Here is a 25,842-nt window from a genome sequence, read left to right as displayed (position 1 = left end):
CTTGGGCCTGGTCAATTTATTGACTTGGACCTGGTCAATTTATTGACTTGGATCCGGTCAATTTATTGACTTAGACCTAGTCTAGTTGATGACTGGACCTGGTCAATTTATTGACTTGGACCTGGTCAATTTGTTGATTTTGACCAGGTTATTTTGATGACTTTGAAAAGGTGTGTTGACTTGGACCTAGTCAGCTGCATGACTTGGACATGGTCAATTTTGATGACCAAATCTTAATAAGTTTCAATCTAGTAATTTAATTTATAGATGACTATATTGAATACCAAAAAGATAGATAACAGAATGAAAATTGTTGATCATGTCATGTCATGTTTGCCTGATGTCACTACTGGGTCATAGGCCGCTGACAAGAGCTTCCAGACGTCTCTGTCCAGGGCTAGTCTCTCCAACTGTCCCCAGGTGAATCCAATCTTCTTGGTGTCTTCTTCCAGGTCATGTCTCCTAGTCTTTCTAGGTCTGCCTCTCTTCCTCCTGCCTTGTGGATTCCAGGTGAGGCCTGTCTTGTTATGCTGGATACAGGCTTCCTGAATGTGTGGCCAATCCATTTCCATTTTCTCTGGAGGATCTCTACTTCAACTGGCAGTTGATTTGTCCGTTGCCATAGAACATCATTTCTGATGGTTTTAGGCCAGCGAATTCGCAGGATCTTTCTGAGGCATGCGTTTATAAATGATTGTATTTTCTTCTTATTTATAGCAGTTATTCTCCATGACTCAACTCCATAGAGTAAAACAGGTTTTACTAGTGTGTTGAAGATCCGGATTTTTATTCCAAGGTTTAAATCTCCAGAACCCCAAGCATTTTTTAGTTGGTTGAAGACTGCTCTTGCCTTGCCCGTCCTTATTTTTATGTCTGCTTCTGTCCCACCCTGCTTATCAACAATACTTCCAAGGTAGGTGAATCTATCCACTTCTTCTAGGGCTTCTTCTGCCAGCGTTATAGGGTTGCTGTTTGATGCATTGACTTTGAGAACTTTACTTTTCCCTCTGTGGATGTTCAGGCCCCGGCATGTAGAAAAATTAGCAACCCTGTTGGTTTTATCCTGCATTTGCTGTTGTGTGTGAGAAAGAAGGCCAGGTCGTCAGCAAAGTCCAGGTCATCCAGCTGGCTCCACAGTGTCCACTGTAAACAGTTTCGCGTTTTCTCTGTTGACATCTTCATAATCCAGTCTATGACCAGAAGGAACAGGAATGGGAAGGCCTCCGAAGTCTGTTGGCCATGCCCTACTCTACATTTGAGACCTTCATATGAAGACATAATAATGTTCACTATTTTCTGTGGCACCCCGTAGTGTCTCAACAATTTCCACATTGACTGCCTATCCAGGCTATTAAAGGCCTTCTCATAATCTATGAAATTTATATAGAGAGATGAGTTCCACTCTTGGGTCTGTTCAATGATGATGCCCAGGGTAGCAATTAGGTCTATGCATGACCTTTCCTTCCTAAAGCCCGCCCGTTGATCTCGAAGCTGGGGATCTATCGCTTCCTTCATTCTGTTAAATAATATTCTGTTGAAGACTTTGCCTGGGATGGACAAAAGTGTTATCCCTCTATAGTTAGAGCATGCACTAAGATCGCCTTTCTTTGGAAGCTTTATGATTAGTCTCTCCTTCCACTCCTCTGGTATTTGTTCATCTTCCCAGATTTTCTTGAAGAATGTGTGTAGTAGTGTGGTGCTAGTTTCTATATCTGCTGTCAGTGCTTCTGCCGGTATACCATCTATTCCTGGAGCCTTCCAATTTTTCAGCTGCTTTATAGCTTTATGTATCTCTTCTTTTGAAGGTGTGTTGCAGTCTATAGGGAGGTCACTTTCAGCTGATGGTATGTCTTGCGTGCACTTTGGTGTTGGTCTATTCAGTAGTTCTTCAAAATGTTCTGCCCATCTCTTCCTCTGTCAATCCGCATCAGGTACTATCTTTCATTCTTTGGTCTTCACTGGCCTCTCTGGCTTACTGAACTTCCCAGATATCTTCTTAATTGTATTGTACACGTCCCTAATATTATCATGGTACAGTGCTTCTTCCGCTTCTCTTGCCAGCAGTTCCAAATAACTCTGTTTGTCTTTCTTTATGTGTTTCTTGACATTTTTGTTTGTTTCTGTGTATTCTTCCAGTGCTTTTAATTTAGTAGCCCGTGTGCGGCTGTTGTTTAATGTTGCCTTCTTTCTTTTTCTCTCTTCAATAATTTTCATGGTATCTGCTGATATCCATTCCTTCGCTTGTCTTTTGATGTTGATGTTAATATGCATTAGTTTTTTCCTTGTTTCCTCTATAGCCTCTTCTTCTATTAGTTCTTGTAGTACCTGAAAACTATTGGACATATGAAGTTTAAATTCATTGAGTTTAGAGGGGTCCTTAAGCAGGCCTGTGTTGTATCTGTATTTCCTTTTGTTTTCCATCATGTTTTTCTTGAGTTTGAGTTTTACTTTAGCAAAAAGTAGATGATGGTCTGAAGCAACATCAGCTCCTCTCTTGACGCGTACATCTTGAAGTGATCTCCTGAACTTTTTTATGATACATATATTGTCTATCTGGTTTTCTGCAGATAGGTCGGGTGATACCCAAGTAGCTTTATGTATCCTTTTGTGATGAAAGAGACTACCTCCAATCATTAAATTATTTGTGGCACACAAGTCAGCAAATCTTTCTCCGTTTTCGTTCATTGACCTGGTCAATTTTGATGACCAAATCTTAATAAGTTTCAATCTAGTAATTTAATTTATCGATGACTATATTGAATACCAAAAAGATAGATACCAGATTGAAAATTGTTGATAGTAAGCCGTTTATCGGATTTAAGTGCTTGTCCATAAACGACGTCACGCTTATAGAAACGTTTGTACCCTTCCTACCCATATCTGGACACCCGACCCTAAAAAAACGTCACACAGTGTCATCAGCCCCCTCAAAACTGCAATTTGAATAAGCTTGATCAGTATTGAATATAATGATCATTTTATATTACTATGTACAAAACTAGGCCTATATATTTCAATTCGCGAGATAACAGCTATAGTTCAGCTCTTAACATTACTTTTCAAGATGCAAAAGTGTGCAGGCACACGTTCTGACCAAATAAGCTTGCATCTTCTACAAACGTACACTCTAAAGCAGGGTTTCCCAACCCCGTGCCCGCGGGCGCCATGGCGCCCGCCGAACGATTCGTATGTGCCTGCCTCTCACTATTCGACAGAGAAAGAATTTTTTTCATAAACTTTATTGAAAGGTTGAAAGGGATGGAAATCGAAAGTTTGAGGGGGGGGGGGGTGCAAATCGAAAATTTGAGGGGGGGGGGTGCAAATCGAAAGTTTTGTCCCTCTGGAAGGAGTTTGTCGATTTAAAATAGGTGGTGCCCGCCACCCTACCGATATTTTAGAATGTGCTCTAGGGTAAAAAAAGGTTGGGAACCCCTGCTCTAAAGCATGGGTTCCCAAACTGTCAAAGGGGGGGGGGGGGGTTGTCGCCAACTGGCAGATTAAATCCTTGCAATGAAAAAAAAATCGTGAAGAAGAATATCTGAAATTCGACTTTACTAACATCACTAGACATGTAATAAAGAAGAAAAGCAACAATGCGTACTGTGCAAAGTTGTTCTCAGTCATGAGTCTATGCAACTTTCAAAACTAGTCATTCGGAACATACAAAAAAGATATAGAGTTCTTTCGTCGGCATGAAGCTAATTGCAAATTCCAGAGATTTGATCGAACAGGAAGTTTTTTATCAAGGAAGTACAGCATTAGTGCAAGCATCATATCAAGTCGCATTAGAAATTTTCAAGCAAAAAGAAAACTCACACAATAGGAGAAAATATCATCAAACCCTGCATGTTGAAGATGGTGACATTAGTTCTTGGCATTCCAGTGCAGTAAAGATGCAACAAATATCTCTGTCTAATAATACTATTCAGCGATTATAGCAGACAGGTCTGTAGATGCTCAAGAACACATTTTGAATAAAAAATAAACCGGGAGTGATCTCCCCTAAACTTTCTCGAATATTCTTATATAAAATAACAGGGGATGGGAACTCGGGCATGATTTTTAATCCATTTTAAATACTTAAAGTTTTAAAAATAGAATAAAATCTCGTAGACAAATTAATTGCACACCAAGTGAACGCCAAATAAAAAAGCGCATAATGGTGCGCAATATTATTATTACTTTTAAAATTTACATTAGTTTTTTGAGAAATCGGAAGTAGCGTAAAGTACTACTTCCAGTCAACGGAATAGAAGGTAGAGAATTAGATCTTTTACTTACATATGAAATTTCATTTACCTATCTGAAATAGTACTCAAGTTATAGGCTTTTGAAAAATTCAAAGTAGGAAAAGTACCACTTCCGGTTATCGGAAATCGCTCAAAAGTTGATACGGATCTACGATTTTGATAAAATACTTATATATGAAATGTCATCAACCTAGCTGTAACGGTACTCAAGTTATCGTGTTTACACACGGACAGACAGACACACAGACAGACACACAGACAGACATACAGACATACGGACAAGATTGCAAAATTATGTTTTTCCGTATCAGTGAGGTGTGAAACGTCGAGATTTGTAAAAATCTCGATTTTTTTTTTTCACGATTACAAGACTTTCTCTATACTTCGTATATACGAGAAAGTAATAAATCTTTCACTATTGTTTTCATTTCAAGATGATGAATCAACAGACGTGAGTTCGTGTTCGCAGTTGCTTGTCTTTGTGAAAAATATTCATTCAGATGATATCAATTGTGAATCGCGTTTTTTAACTTAAAGATGAAATCAAGTTTTTCTTGGAAGTGCAAGGGAAACAAACTTTAATGACAAAGAGTAGTTAGAGAGAGTATCATACCTAACAGATATATTCGAAAATCAACGTAAGCTTAACCAGAAGCTTCAAGGAATATGAGCGAATATTCTTTTTTCATGATAAACTTGGGGCATAGGCCTATGTATCAAAGCTTCAAAACTGGAGGAAAAAAATTAAATCTTGGAAATATTGCCATGTTTGAGAAACTCTGCAGTGTGGTAGATGAATCTGATTGTGAGATAAATTAAAAATTTAAATAGGATATTTCTGGGCATCTTGAATCTCTTGAATACGAACTGCGGCGTAATTTCCCTGAGCTGCAAAAAGAAGAATCTGGATTGAAACCTAGGCCTAAACTATTTTCTGCCTCACTTGATGTTGCCAGCATTCCCGAGGAATTACAAGATGAATTCTTAAATTTGCGGAACGATTTCGCGTCACGTACCGTGCTAAATGAAAAATTGCTCGCATAATTTTAGTGTAGTCTGCACCATTCATATCCAAAAGTGAAATTGATTGCCTTTTGAGTTTTAGTTCCGTTTGTGTCTACATATCTTTGCGAGAATAGATTTTTATCACTTCTCCATTTAAAAACAAATCAAAGAATTAAATTAAATGTTCAGAATGAAATGCGGTTGGCTTTAAAAAAACGTAAACGCGAATGTTGAGGCTAGTTATTAATAGCATGTAATTTCACCCATCGTATTAAAACAGTTATCAATATTAATTCATATTGAAAGTCTACGATAACATATTATTTTAGTGCTGATTAATTACTTTACTAATTTTGACTTTTTTTTAGCGCAATTTCCATTCTGGAGAATTGCGTTTATTAACTCGTCTTTTCTGGGAATGAATGGATGGATGGATGTGTGTCCGCAGCTTTAAGTCGTATTTCCTCCTCAACGAAGCAATATCGAGGACTAGTTCCAAAGCAATTATGTTAAGCAAGTTACCAGGATGATAGTGGGCCAAAGAAATTCCGGGTTTCTTTCATGGATTTCCCGGAAAAGCCAAAAAAACTCCCCAAAAAATGCAGTTTTTTGCCCATATCTCGGCAACCAGACCACTTAGCGACTTGAAACATGTACCAATCGATTCCTGCTATAATTTAGAACAATATTGCCGAAGAAAGTTTTCAAAAATATCCTTTCGTTCGGTCACAAAAAAAATTTGAATTGATTAAAATTTGGACCGAATTAGTAGGCATGTTTATCCAACCAGACCACACGCGTCATCACGTTCAATAGCTGCGCCATCACGTTCAATGGCTGCGTCATCACGTTCAGTAGCTAGGCGCGCAATGGTTTTTAGTCATGTAACTCTATTGTAACTAAAGCATGTAAAATACTGAAAACAAAAATTAATAAAAAACGTTTTAATAACTAACCAATGGTTTACCAACCCTGCTCTTGATTACGCTACGACAGAGCTATTTTTAGATAACATAAGGAAATTGCGCTAAAATTGTCACTAGACTTTTTAATTACCTCGTTTTTCATACAATCGGTTGATCACCCATAATAAATTCAACAGCGCCTGGCCAGGAATAAACAAAACATCTTACACTAAAGTAAAGTTCAAGATCTTATTTTTCATTGGTGAGCGACTGGACATTAAACATCTCTTTCTTTGGTAGTCTACACCCCCCCCCCCCTTGGAAGATGCATAGAACTTTATGATCTTTTTGGGCCCTAGACTTGTTATATAATAGTTTAGATACATTCACTATGGTAATTTAGATTTAATGTTCTAATACATTGCAGAGAATATTTTTTGTTGTGGTATTATATGGAACAATTTTTAGTATTTTACTGGAATCGTTTCTCATTCAACAGCAAATGGGAATGTAACTCGTGAGCGTCCGTTTATAGTTTGAAGCAGATTCTGAATTTAGGTTATTCTCTATTTATTTCTACCCTATTTATTTCTACCAAAGCAAGAGAATTCCAGTGAATGTCGGGCACTGGCTAGCTCGGTGTTTGTGTACGCCCCTAGATTAGCTCATATCATATTATCTCGCTACATCCTCTTATCTAAACAAACTGGCCAGCTGGCAACTTGTCAAGGTCTCGCTAACAACGCATTTCAGATGTTTTAAACCATACAGTTGTAGGGGAGATTTCATGTGGGGGGGGGGGGGGGAATTAAGAAAAAAAACTGCTTCAAATGTGATCTAGTTTATATTAGAATAATTGAAGACTCTATGTCAATGTGTAGTGTGCAAAGCGTTGCATTCGGCATTTAGAGAGGCGCAACAGACTATGGATATCAACTTTTCAAAAGTCGCGTTTTCTAGACGCTGAATAAACGTGCACAGTGACCCAGTTCTACGGGAGATGTTTGCAGGAGAGTTGTCACGGTCAAATGCTTCGCACAAAGCTCGTGTCACATTGGACTACAGGTCAGCCAGTATGGGAACTCAGTCTGTAGCAGACGTCTTTTGAATACACGCCATTTAAGAAAGACGATACGTGAAGGTAGATCTTGCGTGAGACAACGTGGAATTTCTTACATGTAAGCTATGAATACTTTTACAATTATCATACATGTGATTTGTAAATACTTTTGTAATTATCTAACATGTAAGTTGCAAATATTTTTACCATTTTGTCAATCATCTTCTTACATGTTGATTGTGGAAGCTTTTAAAATTATGTCACTTTTCTAACATGCTGTGGATACTTTTACAATTATTCAAGTTTTTAAAGGCTTTTATTTGACTCACTGATTGTGTGTATGTGTGTGCGTGTTTGTGTGTGTGTGTGTAAAATATTGGAATATTTATTTAACCCACTTCCCATTGTCCGATTGAGCTGAAATTTGTCACAGAGGCAGATCTTGGATAACAAAACAATTTTTTATAGTATAATTAGATAGACAATTAGTCATTAAAATTTAATTTAAATTACTCTTCAATAATAAAGGAAGATATATTTTTAAAAATTCTAGGCTTTTATTTTTTAGTCATACCAGCATATAACTTTAGTAAGGTTACACCAAACTAAATTTTTTAAAACTTTTAGTGCATTTTTCATTTGTAACATTTTTTTGTGATTTGTGAAAATAACTAAAAGCCCTCTATTTAAAAAAATTGCTACACTTATTACAATCTATAACTTAGCTTACAACGTCCGTTTTTGTGCTTGTGGCAAATATTTTAACTCAAGTTTGACCCACTTCAAATGCAATGATTTCGTACAAACTTTCCAGAAGCCTCCTTCTTTAATGACAATGCAAGGATATCTATTTTAATTCTAATTAAGACATTAATTTTTTTATTTTATACAATTTCTTAATTTGGTAAGAAATCTCAAGTGATTTTACAACGTTGATCTGGTTTTCACGGATGATTGATTTTGTGTGGTTTTTTTGGCCTGAGAGACGACCACGGACTAAGAAAGGGCAGGTAATTGTCCTGTGAAAGTGAATGGTCGCGAAATACCCCCTCTCCCTGAACTCTGACTAATCGATTGATGTTTATAAAAGGAAATACAAACCATGATGATATCCAAAATTATCATCAGAAACAAAACAAACAAAAAATCCGTTAATCTATATATATAAAGCAATGTATGTCTGTGTGTATGTATGTATGTCTGTCTTTTATACATTTTTACACCTTTCATCCGGTCGCCATGAAACTTTGGGAAGATGTTAAGAATATTCCCGTTAACTAAATTGAACCAGTAGTTCGCCGGCGCCCAGCAGGGTGCAACTTGGTGCCTTGGGCTATCCCGGAGCGTTCTATATTAGTTACTTAGCTAATTATTTGATTCTCTAGTCCACGGGTTCCCAACCTGGGGTTCGCGACCCCCGGGTCGCGAAGGTCTTTCTGGGGGGTCGCCAACTGGTATATTAAACCTTAGTAATTTGAAACAAAACATAAATATTTAGAAGAATTTTTGAAATTCGGCTACATTAACATCACTGGAAATGTAATAGAGAAGAAACAAAGCGCACAGTACAAAGTTGTTCTCAGTCACGCATCTATGAAATCTTCAAAACTAAAACGTCATTTGAGACGAGTCATTCGGAACACACAAAAAATATATGGAGTTCTTTCGTCGGTAAGAAGCTAGTTGCAAACGCCAGAGACTTGATCGAACAAGAAGTTTTCACCAGCATTAGTGCAAGCATCAAATGAAGTCGCGATAGAAAATGCCAAGCAAAAAAAAAAAAAAAAAAAAAAAAAAACAATAGGAGAAAATCTCATCAAACGCTGCATGTACGTAAATGTTAAATAACACATTTTTATTGAAATTAAGCTTTCACCATTGTTTGCTTTTCAAGTTGATAAATCAACAGACGTGAATTCGTGTTGGCAGTTGCTGGTCTGTGTCTATATTCATGCGGATGATAGCAAAGAAGAGTTGCTATTTTGTGGAGATAGCATCGAGAAAATAAATGCGTTTTTACTTTCTCGTATATACGAAGTATAGAGAAAGTATTGTAATCGTGCACAAAAATCACTTGAAATTTTAACAGTTTTCACCGTATTACACCTCAGTCCTTCATCACATCCGAAGTATAGAGGACTTATTTTAATCGGGCAAAAATTATCAATCCAGATTTATCAAAATTAAGAGGTTTTATGCGTAATCCAGTCTGAAAACCTGGGCTTTGCAATTCTGTCCGTATGTCTGTATGTCTGTCTGTCTGTCCGTGTGTAAACACGATAACTTGAGTACCGTTACAGCTAGGTTGATGAAATTTCATATATAAGTATTTTATCAAAATCGTAGATCCGTATCAACTTTTGAGCGATTTCCGATAACCGGAAGTGGTACTTTTTCTACTTTGAATTTTTCAAAAGCCTATAACTTGAATACTATTTCAGATAGATAAATGAAATTTCACATGTAAGTAAAAGATCTAATTCTCTACCTTCTGTTAAATTTTGAGTAATTTCCATTGACCGGAAGTAGTAATTTACGCTACTTCCGATTTCTCAAAAAACTAATGTAAATTTTTAGAGTACTAATAATATTGCGCACTATTATGCACTTTTTTATTTGGCGTGCAATTCTTTTGTCTACGAGATTTTATTCTATTTTAAAAACTTTAAGTATTTAAAATGGATTAAAAATCATGTCTATAGCCCGAGTTCCCATCCCCTGTTGTTTTATATAAGAATATTCGAGAAAGTTTAGGGGAGATCACTACCGGTTTATTTTAAAACGGGGTGATTAAAATGGGTTAGAACGGCTTTGGGGGTTTGTACGGATGGTGCGCCATCTATGTTTAGCTCAAAATCGGGCTTTCAGAAAACAGAAAAGATTTAGCTCCCTAACCACTGCCCTAACCAATCGACATCAAGAGTCCATTGCTAGTATAAGTCGTAAATTATATAAAATCTGGAGCCTTCAAAGAACTGAGCAAAAACATTAATATAGATCATGAGGTTCTGCTCTTCTACACTACAGTACGCTGGCTGTCAAACGAAATGTTGTAAATTGTGTTTTTGAATTGAAATCTGAAATCAAATTGTTCTTGGAAGTGCAAAGGAAACAAGACTTTTTGGTATACTTAAAACGACATAGAGTGGTTGGAGAGAGTATCATACCTAGCAGATGTGTTTGAACATCAAGATAAGCTTAACCTGAAGATTCAGGGAAAATGAACGAATATTATAACTTTCCATGATAATCTCGGGGCATTTTTATCAAAGCTGCAAAATCGGTAAAGAAAATAAATCTTGGAAATATTGTAAATTTGAGAAACTCTGCGATGTGGTAGATGAATCTGACTGTGAGATAATTAAAATTTGAAAGAAGCGATTTCTGGACATCTTGAATCTCTTGAAAACGAACTGCATCGCTATTTCTCTGAGCTGAAAAAAAGAAGAATCTGCATTTACGCATTACCCATTCTCTTCTTCCCTTGATGTTGCCAGCATTCCCGATGAATTACAAGATGAGTTCTTTGATTTGCAGAATGATTCCGAGTAAGATGAAAAACTGCAGACACAATTTTGGTGTAGTATTCGCCATTCATACCCAAACGTAAAATTGATTGACTTTTCGAGAATGTATTTTCAACACTATTCTTCGATTAAAAACAAAATTAAGATAATTATAATGACATAGGTTGGCGTTAACAAAAAAAATTTAGAAATTAAAAACTTAACCACGAAGGTTTAGTGAATAGTATGCAATTTAACTCATGCTATTAAAACAGTTATCAAGAGTAGTTCATATTGAAAGTCTACTAGAAAATCTTATTTTAGTGCTTATTACTTTCCATACTAATTTCGGCTTTTTAATTCTATGGGGGTCGCGGGTCACTTACTTTTTATAAAAGGGGGTCGACACTCGAAAAAGTTGGGAACCACTGCTCTGGTCTATAAGATCTAGATCTAGTTAGTATTAGTATTGAGTTTATATAAATTAGAATAGATCTAGATCTAGTATTTTTATATTTAATAAATAATTAAACTTATTAAAAAGCCGTGCGTAGACTGGTGTAGAATAAGCCTAACAAAAATTACGAAACTTGCTTTAAAAACATATTTTTAAAAAAAAATAGGTAACAATTAATAAGAATGTTAGATCTTAATAATCTGATCATAACAGTCATAAAAAAATATGCCAACTGTAATGAAAAGGGATACAAACGATTTTTTAAAGCCTGAGTCGAACTGAAAATATTCCACTGTTCGCCATTTTGTTTATTTTGATTACCTCCTAGGCTTATCTAATAACTGTCCGGTCAGTGCAACCGTGGTAAGACCCACGGTGGTTAAATCTTAACTTTATACTAGATTTAAAAAAAAAAACAAAAAAAAAAAAACACTCTAACGATTTAATCAAATTTATTTTACAAAAATGGAACGAATCTTTTAAGATTTATCATGGATAACAAATGTTATGGTTTTCATCGTTTTACTCTCCCTGGCCACTTCAGTTCAGTTCAAGGTGGGGTTGAGGGCGGTTTTATTAAATATTTAATTTGATACAATAATTCAAATTTATCTTCAACGGCTTATGTTCAATACAAAAACATGAAAATTAGTGTAATCGATGGTTCCCAAACGGGTGTTATTTTTTTTTTTAAATGTAGCCATTATTTTATCGCTTGCCATATTAAAAAAAAAAATTAAATTATTATGATTACATAAACTTTTCCTACCTATTAAGCAGTAAATTTGGGGACCACTCAGAGTTTCTTCCAGGCATCTCTACCGCCGCCCCCCGAAGAAAGTCTACCGCCGCCCCTGAACGAAATGGAATTTATATAGAAAATATATACTTTTACCAGTGTCCGCCCCCCCCCCCCCCCGGAGAAAAAAGTCTGGAAGAAACACTGGGACCACTAAAAGCCGGAACTTGAGTGAGTTCCACTTCTGGTTACCAGAAATTGCTCAAAAGTTGAAGCATAACTTTTTTTTAATATAATACTTATATGTGAAATTTCATCGACATAACAGAAGCGGTATTTCAGTTATCGTGTTTACAGACACACATACACGGACAAAACTGCAGAACTAAGTACTTCCGGATCCCTAAGGGGTCATCCATAAATGACGTCACACTCGTAGGGGGGAGGGGGGGTCCGTAATTTTGTGACGATGTGTGATGAGGGGGAGGGGGGGGGGTCAGATGTTGCGACGTCACATTTTTGCATTATAAAAAAGCAATGTTAGAAAACGAATTTTAGACGTTATTTCGCGTTTTAGATAACTGTTTTAATAAATTGTAATAGTTTAGACAAGATTTTGGAAAAATATCGATGTTTTTAAAAAATTCAACTGCAATTTTGAGGGGGGTTGTAGGTTGAGGTGTGACGACAGTGACGTCATTTTAGGGGGGGGGGGGTCTGGCTTTTTGTGACGACGTGTGACGGAGGGGAGGGGGGGAGGTCAAAATCGTCAAAAAAAGCGTGACGTCATTTATGGATGACCCCTAAGGAAGGATGTTAACACTAAAGCTTGTCTAAATTCTCCATTTAGATTTCTTGCACAATTACAATTTAATTTTTCAGCATGATCACAATATTTTCTGTATACTCAGTAGGCCTACATGAGAAAGTAAAAATTCAGCAGTTTATCACAAAATTCTAGATCTATTTTTTACACGTTTATTTTCACAAAAATGTAAAAAAAAATAAGGAGATCAAAGAAATTCCCAAAGTATTCCAAAATCGTATAGTGTTTGGTAGAACAATCATGGGACTGTATTTAGTCGTTCGATAGAAATAGCAGTTTTATTTGATTAGTTACAGCCTAGCTTAATTCGTCTAAATATCGGATTTCCAAACGTTCACGTGTAGGTATATTTCATCATCATCTTTTCTCATCAATACCCAAACGTGAGTGAGGTACCCGTTAAAACGTGAGTCAGGTACCCGTTAAAATGTGAATTAGGTACCCGTTAAAACGTGAGTGAGTTACCCATTAAAACGTGAGTCAGGTACCCGTTAAAACGTGAGTGAGGTACCCGTTAAAACGTGAGTCAGGTACCCGTTAAAACATGAGTGAGGTACCCGTTAAAACGTGAGTCAGGTACCCGTGAGTTGCACCTAAAGGCGACTTCGGGCTTTCGTCCCGGACCCAAACTTTTTACTTTCGGTTTAGTAGCCAATTACAGGCTATAGTAGTTAATTACAGTTAATAGTAATTAATTGTAGTTAATATTAGCTAATTACAGTTAATAGTAGTTAATTGTAGTTAATATTAGCTAATTACATATCATTGTAGTTAATTATAGTTACTTAGTTGTTTTTTTTTTTTGTTTTTTTTTTGCAGTGTTAGAAGTTGGTCAACCAAGAGTGATTCACACATCTGGCGACAAAAACAAAATCAACCAAGAGTGATTCACACATCTGGCGACAAAAACGTTAACCAAAACTGAGCCAATATGTCTGCCTACATACGCTTGGCTTTTATTTTATGTGCAACGTTTTGCACAGCTTGTGGTAAGAATAATTCTTCCTGTTGTCCTTCTCTTCATTTAAAAAAATATTGTCCCCGTATTTGATATTATCAATTGTTAATTTTTTCCCCTATCTCAGATTTAATTTATACATGTTTTTGGAATATTCGATTTAGGTTTTATATACATACTAGACTACCCGTCATCCCTTGGATAACTGTGGGTTTCGGGGGTCATCCATAAATAAACCGGGAGTGATCTCCCCTAAACTTTCTCGAATATTCTAACATAAAACTACGAAGGATGGCAACTCAGGATATAGACAATATTTGTAATCCATTTTTAATAACTTAAACGTTTTATAATAGAATAGAATCTCGTAAAAAAAAGAATTGCACACTAAGTGAACGCCTAATAAAATGTGCATAATAGTGCGGGATATTATTAGTACTTTATAAATTTACATGCGTTTTTTTGAGAAATCGGAAATAGCGTAAATTACTACTTCCGGTCAACGGAAATTATTCAAAATTTGACAGAAGGTAGAGAATGTGATCTTTTACTTACATGTAAAATTTCATTTATCTATCTCAAATAGTACTCAAGTTATAGGCTTTTGAAAAATTCAAAGTAGAAAAAGTACCACTTCCGGTTATCGGAAATTGCTCAAAAATTGATCAGGATCTACAATTTTGATAAAATACTTATATATGAAATTTCATCAACCTAGCTGTAACGGTAATCAAGTTATCGTGTTTACACACACACACACACACACAGACACACAGACACACAGACATACGGACAAGATTGCAAAATTATGTTTTTCCGTATCAATGAGGTGTAAAACGTCGAGATTTGCAAAAATCTCGATTTTTTTTTTTTGCACTATTACAAGACTTTCTCTATACTTCGTGTATATGAGAAAGTAAAAAAAAAACATCACGTCTGTCACTTATCGTCACAAAAAACCAGACCCCACATTCAAAAAGATGTTTTTATCTTTTAAAAACACCGATTTCGGACTATCCCTTCATATACTGACGTGACAGGTGACCTACTCAACTCTACTTCACCTTCCCAGTGTCCCGCCAAATCTCAGACAATATGTTTTTATCGTTTAAAAAAACGATTCCAGCCGAGCATGTCTCTGACCACACTATCTCTTCATATGCTTAGGACAAAGAAACTGGTAAACTCTACTTCACCTTCCCTGTATCCTGCCAAGTTCAGAAAAAAAAAATTGAAAATTTTTTTTTAACATTGACGTGATGTAGGCCTATCTAGAACCCGTGCACCCGCATGAAAGCCTATTACACTAAGAACTTAGCTATTTAGACTCGTGACATCACTGATGTTTTTTATGGTATACTTCAATACTTTGAGTCTCCTTATGCAACTTGATTTACGCGCATATTCCCTATCTAGATCTAGATCTAAGTCTAGTAGTAGTAACTTTCAAATTAAATTGTATCTTAAATTAGCCAATTACATAGCTAAACAAACAAAGATTTATATAAAATAATGAAGGTCTGAAATTATCTAGATCTAGATCTAGATTCTACGACTCGTTTGCTTAAGTCTTAAGTCTAGTTTTTGCGTAACTCTTGCTAGATCTAGATTAGACATATTCTAGATAGATCTAGATCTAAATTGATAAATCACAAAGATTTATATCAAGTATTTAAGGACTAAAATGATTTTAAAACGTATTGTATTTTTATCTAATTAATCTTTGGTTTGTATCTAATTAATCTTTGGTTTGACCTAGATTCTAGATCTAGATCTATAAATAACTTTCTTGGCCACCTGATATTTAGATCTATAAATAACTTTCTTGGACAGATTGTAGAGCTAGAGAAATTTATTGTAAAACTAAATGAGAAAGACAGTTGAAAATTGATATAAGTGTTGGATGGAACGTAATAAATACAGCAAACGGACGTATTGTTAAAGTTATAGCCGACAGAAAATTAGCTTTAGAACGCGTTAAACATTGGAATGGGAACACAATCTTCTTCGATAGAAGCCGCCATTTTATTGTACTAAAAAGTAAACAATTAATGTGACGTTACTATTCAGTCAAAATAAAGCTATTGTTTGAAACTTTTAAAATTAATGTGGTTAATCTACCAATGAATAAATTAATTAATTAATTAACGTATGTAAATAAATGTGTGATTAACAGTGTCTGAAAAGAAAAATTGTTCTCTACCTACATACTATTTTACAGGTCTATACATATGGCAGATTCCAGTAGTAAATCAGACAAACAAATAAATATTCAAACATGTTAACAAAGTTGAGTTTTAGTAGTATAGAGATAGATAGATATAAAAGAATTCTTGAATTAATTGATATATTTTTTGGTCTGATAGACATTTTAATTTTGATTTTTTTATAAAGGAACAGCCTCCTTTTCAGAAATAAAATTTTCAATAAAAAAATCACGTTGAAGCTGTGGATTAAAAAGTGTTCTTTTCCAAATGTCACAGCTGATCTATATGACATCTTCAAACCTTGCTGTCATGAAGGAGCCCAATACTCCGGACTTAGCGGTCGATGTGACAACTATCCCGCGCCTGTCGCCAATGTCTCAGACAATGACCAAGCGGCTTGTCTGGCTATAATAGAGGTAAGGCCAGGCTGCACATTAGAATGTGTGTTTGTGGTTTTAATACATTTAAATGTGCATGAAAATGTGTGTGCCAATGATTTGCTGGTGTCGATGTGTGCGCCAATGATTTGCTGGTGTCGATGTGTGCGCCAATGATTTGCTGGTGTCGATGTGTGCGCCAATGATTTGCTGGTGTCGATGTGTGCGCCAATGATTTGCCGATGTTCAAGTGTGCGCCAATGATTTGCTGGTGTCGATGTGTGCGCCAATGATTTGCTGGTGTCGATGTGTGCGCCACTGATTTGCTGGTGTCGATGTGTGCGCCAATGATTTGCTGGTGTTCAAGTGTGCGCCAATGATTTGCTGGTGTCGATGTGTGCGCCAATGATTTGCTGGTGTCGATGTGTGCTACAATGATTTGCTGGTGTCGATGTGTGCGCCAATGATTTGCTGGTGTCGATGTGTGCGCCAATGATTTGCTGGTGTCGATGTGTGCGCTAATGATTTGCTGGTGTCGATGTGTGCGCCAATGATTTGCTGGTGTCGATGTGTGCGCTAATGATTTGCTGGTGTCGATGTGTGCGCCAATGATTTGCTGGTGTCGATGTGTGCGCCAATGATTTGCTGGTGTCGATGTGTGCGCTAATGATTTGCTGGTGTCGATGTGTGCGCCAATGATTTGCTGGTGTCGATGTGTGCGCCAATGATTTGCTGGTGTCGATGTGTGCGCCAATGATTTGCTGGTGTCGATGTGTGCGCCAATGATTTGATGGTGTCGATGTGTGCGCCAATGATTTGCTGGTGTCGATGTGTGCGCCAATGATTTGCTGGTGTCGATGTGTGCGCCAATGATTTGCTGGTGTCGATGTGTGCGCCAATGATTTGCTGGTGTCGATGTGTGCGCCAGTGATTTGCTGGTGTCGATGTGTGCGCCAATGATTTGCTGGTGTCGATGTGTGCGCCAATGAAATGTAAATGATGAACGTTTTCTTTGATTCGGCGGTTTGTGTTTATGATATTATGTTAACATAGGGAGCCGGACGTTTTCCCGATAGACACTTTCCCGAATGTCGTTTACCCGAAGGCTGATTTCTCGAATTGACATTTGCCCGAATGGGACAAACGCCCGAATGGACATTTGCCCAAATGGGACAAACGCCCGAAAGACACTTGCCCGAACGGGACAATTGTCGTTTCAGAAAAATGGCCTTCGGGCAAACGACATTCGGGAATTTGTCGTAAACCCCTGAATAGGGCCTTTAAGAACAACATACATTTTGTCAATTAGTTGGTAACATTTAATGAAGAAACTCCCTATGAATTACTTATCTATCTAATGAATGTTTCAATAGATTCAACACGATAATGATAATGATGATAATAATAATAACAATAATAGTTATGTATTTGTGTGATAAAAAGAGCTAATGAATGAATCCCATGTGAATCTCTAAGTGTTAAATAAGTGTGAATAATTTGAAGGTTTGCTGCATGAAGCAGACGCATTACCAGACGTGTGAGGACGGCAAGCAAACAGCGTTGGACAAGCAGGTGTGTGCTATCAGAGACACGGATCCTGGCGCTGAACAGTTTCGTGTAAGTCAAGTGACCTCCATCTTTCCTCTTTGACATGCACCCTCTGCTGGGTGGCTGGGTCGAGTGACATGCACCCTCTGCTGGCTGGGTCGAGTGACATGCACCCTCTGCTGGGTGGCTGGAGTGACATGCACCCTCTGCTGGGTGGCTGGGTCGAGTGACATGCACCCTCTGCTGGGTGGGTCGAGTGACATGCACCCTCTGCTGGGTGGCTGGGTCGAGTGACATGAACCCTCTGCTGGGTGGGTCGAGTGACATGCACCCTCTGCTGGCTGGGTCGAGTGACATGCACCCTCTGCTGGGTGGGTCGAGTGACATGCACCCTCTGCTGGGTGGCTGGAGTGACATGCACCCTCTGCTGGGTGGCTGGAGTGACATGCACCCTCTGCTGGGTGGGTCGAGTGACATGCACACTCTGCTGGGTGGCTGGAGTGACATGCACCCTCTGCTGGGTGGGTCGAGTGACATGCACCCTCTGTTGGGTGGCTGGGTCGAGTGACATGCACCCTCTGTTGGGTGGCTGGAGTGACATGCACCCTCTGCTGGGTGGGTCGAGTGACATGCAACCTCTGCTGGGTGGGTCGAGTGACATGCACCCTCTGCTGGGTGGCTGGAGTGACATACACCCTCTGCTGGGTGGCTGGGTCGAGTGACATGCACCCTCTGCTGGGTGGGTCGAGTGACATGCACCCTCTGCTGGGTGGCTGGAGTGACATACACCCTCTGCTGGGTGGCTGGGTCGAGTGACATGCACCCTCTGCTGGGTGGGTCGAGTGACATGCACCCTCTGCTGGGTGGGTCGAGTGACATGCACCCTCTGCTGGGTGGCTGGGTCGAGTGACATGCACCCTCTGCTGGGTGGGTCGAGTGACATGCACCCTCTGCTGGGTGGGTCGAGTGACATGCACCCTCTGCTGGGTGGCTGGAGTGACATACACCCTCTGCTGGGTGGCTGGAGTGACATGCACCCTCTGCTGGGTGGGTCGAGTGACATGCACCCTCTGCTGGGTGGCTGGGTCGAGTGACATGCACCCTCTGCTGGGTGGCTGGAGTGACATACACCCTCTGCTGGGTGGGTCGATTGACATGCACCCTCTGCTGGGTGGGTCGAGTGACATGCACCCTCTGCTGGCTGGGTCGAGTGACATGCACCCTCTGCTGGGTGGGTCGAGTGAAATGCACCCTCTGCTGGGTGGGTCGAGTCACATGCACCCTCTGCTGGGTGGGTCGAGTCAAATGCACCCTCTGCTGGGTGGGTCGATTGACATGCACCCTCTGCTGGGTGGGTCGAGTGACATGCACCCTCTGCTGGGTGGCTGGGTCGAGTGACATGCACCCTCTGCTGGGTGGGTCGAGTGACATGCACCCTCTGCTGGGTGGCTGGGTCGAGTGACATGCACCCTCTGCTGGGTGGGTCGAGTGACATGCACCCTCTGCTGGGTGGCTGGAGTGACATGCACCCTCTGCTGGGTGGGTCGAGTGACATGCACCCTCTGCTGGGTGGGTCGAGTCACATGCACCCTCTGCTGGGTGGCTGGAGGGACATACACCCTCTGCTGGGTGGGTCGAGTGACATGCACCCTCTGCTTGGTGGCTGGAGTGACATGCACCCTCTGCTGGGTGGGTTGAGTGACATACACCCTCTGCTGGGTGGCTGGAGTGACATGCACCCTCTGCTGGGTGGGTCGAGTCACATGCACCCTCTGCTGTGTGGCTGGGTCGAGTCACATGCACCCTCTGCTGGGTGGGTCGAGTGACATACACCCTCTGCTGGGTGGGTCGAGTGACATGCACCCTCTGCTGGGTGGGTCGAGTGACATGCACCCTCTGCTGGGTGGGTCGAGTGACATGCACCCTCTGTTGGGTGGGTCGAGTGACATGCACCCTCTGCTGGGTGGGTCGAGTGACATGCACCCTCTGCTGGGTGGGTCGAGTGACATGCACCCTCTGCTGGGTGGGTCGAGTGACATGCAACCTCTGCTGGGTGGGTCGAGTGACATGCACCCTCTGCTGGGTGGGTCGAGTCACATGCACCCTCTGCTGGGTGGGTCGAGTGACATGCACCCTCTGCTGGGTGGCTGGGTCGAGTGACATGCACCCTCTGCTGGGTGGGTCGAGTGACATGCACCCTCTGCTGGGTGGGTCGAGTGACATGCACCCTCTGCTGGGTGGGTCGAGTCACATGCACCCTCTGCTGGGTGGCTGGGTCGAGTGACATGCACCCTCTGCTGGGTGGGTCGAGTGACATGCACCCTCTGCTGGGTGGGTCGAGTCACATGCACCCTCTGCTGGGTGGCTGGAGTGACATACACCCTCTGCTGGGTGGGTCGAGTGACATGCACCCTCTGCTGGGTGGCTGGGTCGAGTGACATACACCCTCTGCTGGGTGGGTCGAGTCACATGCACCCTCTGCTGGGTGGCTGGAGTGACATGCACCCTCTGCTGGGTGGGTCGAGTCACATGCACCCTCTGCTGGGTGGGTCGAGTCACATGCACCCTCTGCTGGGTGGCTGGAGTGACATGCACCCTCTGCTGGGTGGGTCGAGTGACATGCACCCTCTGCTGGGTGGGTCGAGTCACATGCACCCTCTGCTGGGTGGGTCGAGTGACATGCACCCTCTGCTGGGTGGGTCGAGTGACATGCACCCTCTGCTGGGTGGCTGGAGTGACATGCACCCTCTGCTGGGTGGCTGGGTCGAGTGACATGCACCCTCTGCTGGGTGGGTCGAGTGACATGCACCCTCTGCTGGGTGGGTCGAGTCACATGCACCCTCTGCTGGGTGGGTCGAGTCACATGCACCCTCTGCTGGGTGGGTCGATTGACATGCACCCTCTGCTGGGTGGGTCGAGTGACATGCACCCTCTGCTGGGTGGCTGGGTCGAGTGACATGCACCCTCTGCTGGGTGGGTCGAGTGACATGCACCCTCTGCTGGGTGGCTGGGTCGAGTGACATGCACCCTCTGCTGGGTGGGTCGAGTGACATGCACCCTCTGCTGGGTGGCTGGAGTGACATGCACCCTCTGCTGGGTGGGTCGAGTGACATGCACCCTCTGCTGGGTGGGTCGAGTCACATGCACCCTCTGCTGGGTGGCTGGAGTGACATACACCCTCTGCTGGGTGGGTCGAGTGACATGCACCCTCTGCTTGGTGGCTGGAGTGACATGCACCCTCTGCTGGGTGGGTCGAGTGACATACACCCTCTGCTGGGTGGCTGGAGTGACATGCACCCTCTGCTGGGTGGGTCGAGTCACATGCACCCTCTGCTGTGTGGCTGGGTCGAGTCACATGCACCCTCTGCTGGGTGGGTCGAGTGACATGCACCCTCTGCTGGGTGGGTCGAGTGACATGCACCCTCTGCTGGGTGGGTCGAGTGACATGCACCCTCTGCTGGGTGGGTCGAGTGACATGCACCCTCTGTTGGGTGGGTCGAGTGACATGCACCCTCTGCTGGGTGGGTCGAGTGACATGCACCCTCTGCTGGGTGGGTCGAGTGACATGCACCCTCTGCTGGGTGGGTCGAGTGACATGCAACCTCTGCTGGGTGGGTCGAGTGACATGCACCCTCTGCTGGGTGGGTCGAGTCACATGCACCCTCTGCTGGGTGGGTCGAGTCACATGCACCCTCTGCTGGGTGGCTGGGTCGAGTGACATGCACCCTCTGCTGGGTGGGTCGAGTGACATGCACCCTCTGCTGGGTGGGTCGAGTGACATGCACCCTCTGCTGGGTGGCTGGAGTGACATACACCCTCTGCTGGGTGGGTCGAGTCACATGCACCCTCTGCTGGGTGGGTCGAGTGACATGCACCCTCTGCTGGGTGGGTCGAGTTACATGCACCCTCTGCTGGGTGGGTCGAGTGACATGCACCCTCTGCTGGGTGGCTGGAGTGACATGCACCCTCTGCTGGGTGGGTCGAGTGACATACACCCTCTGCTGGGTGGCTGGAGTGACATGCACCCTCTGCTGGGTGGGTCGAGTCACATGCACCCTCAGCTGGGTGGTTGGGTCGAGTGACATGCACCCTCTGCTGGGTGGGTCGAGTGACATGCACCCTCTGCTGGGTGGGTCGAGTCACATGCACCCTCTGCTGGGTGGCTGGAGTGACATGCACCCTCTGCTGGGTGGGTCGAGTGACATACACCCTCTGCTGGGTGGCTGGAGTGACATGCACCCTCTGCTGGGTGGCTGGAGTGACATGCACCCTCTGCTGGGTGGGTCGAGTGACATGCACCCTCTGCTGGGTGGGTCGAGTGACATGCACCCTCTGCTGGGTGGGTCGAGTCACATGCACCCTCTGCTGGGTGGGTCGAGTGACATGCACCCTCTGCTGGGTGGCTGGAGTGACATACACCCTCTGCTGGGTGGGTCGAGTCGAATGCACCCTCTGCTGGGTGGCTGGGTCGAGTGACATGCACCCTCTGCTGGGTGGGTCGAGTGACATGCACCCTCTGCTGGGTGGGTCGAGTGACATGCACCCTCTGCTGGGTGGGTCGAGTCACATGCACCCTCTGCTGGGTGGCTGGGTCGAGTGACATGCACCCTCTGCTGGGTGGGTCGAGTGACATGCACCCTCTGCTGGGTGGGTCGAGTCACATGCACCCTCTGCTGGGTGGCTGGAGTGACATACACCCTCTGCTGGGTGGGTCGAGTGACATGCACCCTCTGCTGGGTGGCTGGGTCGAGTGACATACACCCTCTGCTGGGTGGGTCGAGTCACATGCACCCTCTGCTGGGTGGCTGGAGTGACATGCACCCTCTGCTGGGTGGGTCGAGTCACATGCACCCTCTGCTGGGTGGGTCGAGTCACATGCACCCTCTGCTGGGTGGCTGGAGTGACATGCACCCTCTGCTGGGTGGGTCGAGTGACATGCACCCTCTGCTGGGTGGGTCGAGTCACATGCACCCTCTGCTGGGTGGGTCGAGTGACATGCACCCTCTGCTGGGTGGGTCGAGTGACATGCACCCTCTGCTGGGTGGCTGGAGTGACATGCACCCTCTGCTGGGTGGCTGGGTCGAGTGACATGCACCCTCTGCTGGGTGGGTCGAGTGACATGCACCCTCTGCTGGGTGGGTCGAGTCACATGCACCCTCTGCTGGGTGGGTCGAGTCACATGCACCCTCTGCTGGGTGGGTCGATTGACATGCACCCTCTGCTGGGTGGGTCGAGTGACATGCACCCTCTGCTGGGTGGCTGGGTCGAGTGACATGCACCCTCTGCTGGGTGGGTCGAGTGACATGCACCCTCTGCTGGGTGGCTGGGTCGAGTGACATGCACCCTCTGCTGGGTGGGTCGAGTGACATGCACCCTCTGCTGGGTGGCTGGAGTGACATGCACCCTCTGCTGGGTGGGTCGAGTGACATGCACCCTCTGCTGGGTGGGTCGAGTCACATGCACCCTCTGCTGGGTGGCTGGAGTGACATACACCCTCTGCTGGGTGGGTCGAGTGACATGCACCCTCTGCTTGGTGGCTGGAGTGACATGCACCCTCTGCTGGGTGGGTCGAGTGACATACCCCCTCTGCTGGGTGGCTGGAGTGACATGCACCCTCTGCTGGGTGGGTCGAGTCACATGCACCCTCTGCTGTGTGGCTGGGTCGAGTCACATGCACCCTCTGCTGGGTGGGTCGAGTGACATGCACCCTCTGCTGGGTGGGTCGAGTGACATGCACCCTCTGCTGGGTGGGTCGAGTGACATGCACCCTCTGCTGGGTGGGTCGAGTGACATGCACCCTCTGTTGGGTGGGTCGAGTGACATGCACCCTCTGCTGGGTGGGTCGAGTGACATGCACCCTCTGCTGGGTGGGTCGAGTGACATGCACCCTCTGCTGGGTGGGTCGAGTGACATGCAACCTCTGCTGGGTGGGTCGAGTGACATGCACCCTCTGCTGGGTGGGTCGAGTCACATGCACCCTCTGCTGGGTGGGTCGAGTGACATGCACCCTCTGCTGGGTGGCTGGGTCGAGTGACATGCACCCTCTGCTGGGTGGGTCGAGTGACATGCACCCTCTGCTCGGTGGGTCGAGTGACATGCACCCTCTGCTGGGTGGCTGGAGTGACATACACCCTCTGCTGGGTGGGTCGAGTCACATGCACCCTCTGCTGGGTGGGTCGAGTGACATGCACCCTCTGCTGGGTGGGTCGAGTTACATGCACCCTCTGCTGGGTGGGTCGAGTGACATGCACCCTCTGCTGGGTGGCTGGAGTGACATGCACCCTCTGCTGGGTGGGTCGAGTGACATACACCCTCTGCTGGGTGGCTGGAGTGACATGCACCCTCTGCTGGGTGGGTCGAGTCACATGCACCCTCAGCTGGGTGGTTGGGTCGAGTGACATGCACCCTCTGCTGGGTGGGTCGAGTGACATGCACCCTCTGCTGGGTGGGTCGAGTGACATGCACCCTCTGCTGGGTGGCTGGAGTGACATACACCCTCTGCTGGGTGGGTCGAGTGACATGCACCCTCTGCTGGGTGGGTCGAGTGACATGCACCCTCTGCTGGGTGGGTCGAGTGACATGCACCCTCTGCTGGGTGGGTCGAGTGACATGCACCCTCTGCTGGGTGGGTCGAGTGACATGCACCCTCTGCTGGGTGGGTCGAGTCACATGCACCCTCTGCTGGGTGGCTGGAGTGACATACACCCTCTGCTGGGTGGGTCGAGTGACATGCACCCTCTGCTGGGTGGCTGGGTCGAGTGACATGCACCCTCTGCTGGGTGGGTCGAGTGACATGCACCCTCTGCTGGGTGGCTGGAGTGACATGCACCCTCTGCTGGGTGGGTCGAGTGACATACACCCTCTGCTGGGTGGCTGGAGTGACATGCACCCTCTGCTGGGTGGGTCGAGTCACATGCACCCTCTGCTGGGTGGCTGGGTCGAGTGACATGCACCCTCTGCTGGGTGGGTCGAGTGACATGCACCCTCTGCTGGGTGGCTGGAGTGACATACACCCTCTGCTGGGTGGGTCGAGTGACATGCACCCTCTGCTGGGTGGGTCGAGTGACATGCACCCTCTGCTGGGTGGGTCGAGTGACATGCACCCTCTGCTGGGTGGGTCGAGTGACATGCACCCTCTGCTGGGTGGGTCGAGTGACATGCACCCTCTGCTGGGTGGGTCGAGTGACATGCACCCTCTGCTGGGTGGCTGGAGTGACATACACCCTCTGCTGGGTGGCTGGAGTGACATACACCCTCTGCTGGGTGGGTGGGTCGAGTGACATGCACCCTCTGCTGGGTGGGTCGAGTGACATGCACCCTCTGCTGGGTGGGTCGAGTGACATGCACCCTCTGCTGGGTGGGTCGAGTGACATGCACCCTCTGCTGGGTGGGTCGAGTGACATGCACCCTCTGCTGGGTGGGTCGAGTGACATGCACCCTCTGCTGGGTGGGTCGAGTGACATGCACCCTCTGCTGGGTGGGTCGAGTCACATGCACCCTCTGCTGGGTGGCTGGAGTGACATACACCCTCTGCTGGGTGGGTCGAGTGACATGCACCCTCTGCTGGGTGGCTGGGTCGAGTGACATGCACCCTCTGCTGGGTGGGTCGAGTGACATGCACCCTCTGCTGGGTGGCTGGAGTGACATGCACCCTCTGCTGGGTGGGTCGAGTGACATACACCCTCTGCTGGGTGGCTGGAGTGACATGCACCCTCTGCTGGGTGGGTCGAGTCACATGCACCCTCTGCTGGGTGGCTGGGTCGAGTGACATGCACCCTCTGCTGGGTGGGTCGAGTGACATGCACCCTCTGCTGGGTGGCTGGAGTGACATACACCCTCTGCTGGGTGGGTCGAGTGACATGCACCCTCTGCTGGGTGGGTCGAGTGACATGCACCCTCTGCTGGGTGGGTCGAGTGACATGCACCCTCTGCTGGGTGGGTCGAGTGACATGCACCCTCTGCTGGGTGGGTCGAGTGACATGCACCCTCTGCTGGGTGGGTCGA

General features: G+C 44.6%; 1 protein-coding gene across 8 annotated transcripts in view; it reads left to right on the top strand.

Annotated features, from left to right (window-relative positions):
* Positions 1 to 6,944: 6,944 nt before the first annotated feature.
* LOC131946324 (fibulin-1) overlaps positions 6,945 to 25,842 on the top strand; it is a 78,212-nt gene continuing 59,314 nt past the window's right edge. For 6 of the 8 annotated variants that reach the window (XR_009387697.1, XR_009387696.1, XR_009387695.1 and 3 more), the window contains exons 1-4: positions 6,946 to 7,338; positions 13,568 to 13,737; positions 16,190 to 16,329; positions 17,794 to 17,907. Coding sequence is in view for 1 of the 8 variants with exons in the window: in XM_059307018.1 (XP_059163001.1) it covers positions 13,680 to 13,737; positions 16,190 to 16,329; positions 17,794 to 17,907 (312 nt within the window). In the remaining 7 variants the exon portion in view is untranslated. Of the gene's footprint in view, positions 7,339 to 13,567; positions 13,738 to 16,189; positions 16,330 to 17,793; positions 17,908 to 25,842 lie in introns of all 8 variants that reach the window. The other 2 variants (XR_009387694.1, XM_059307018.1) reach the window with 2 other exon arrangements.

This window comes from Physella acuta, unplaced genomic scaffold (genome assembly GCF_028476545.2).
Source record: "Physella acuta isolate Inbredline_101_S28 unplaced genomic scaffold, ASM2847654v3 ptg000552l, whole genome shotgun sequence".
In the NCBI taxonomy this organism is placed as follows: Eukaryota; Metazoa; Mollusca; class Gastropoda; family Physidae; genus Physella; species Physella acuta.
This window is presented reverse-complemented; position numbering and strand designations above follow the sequence as displayed.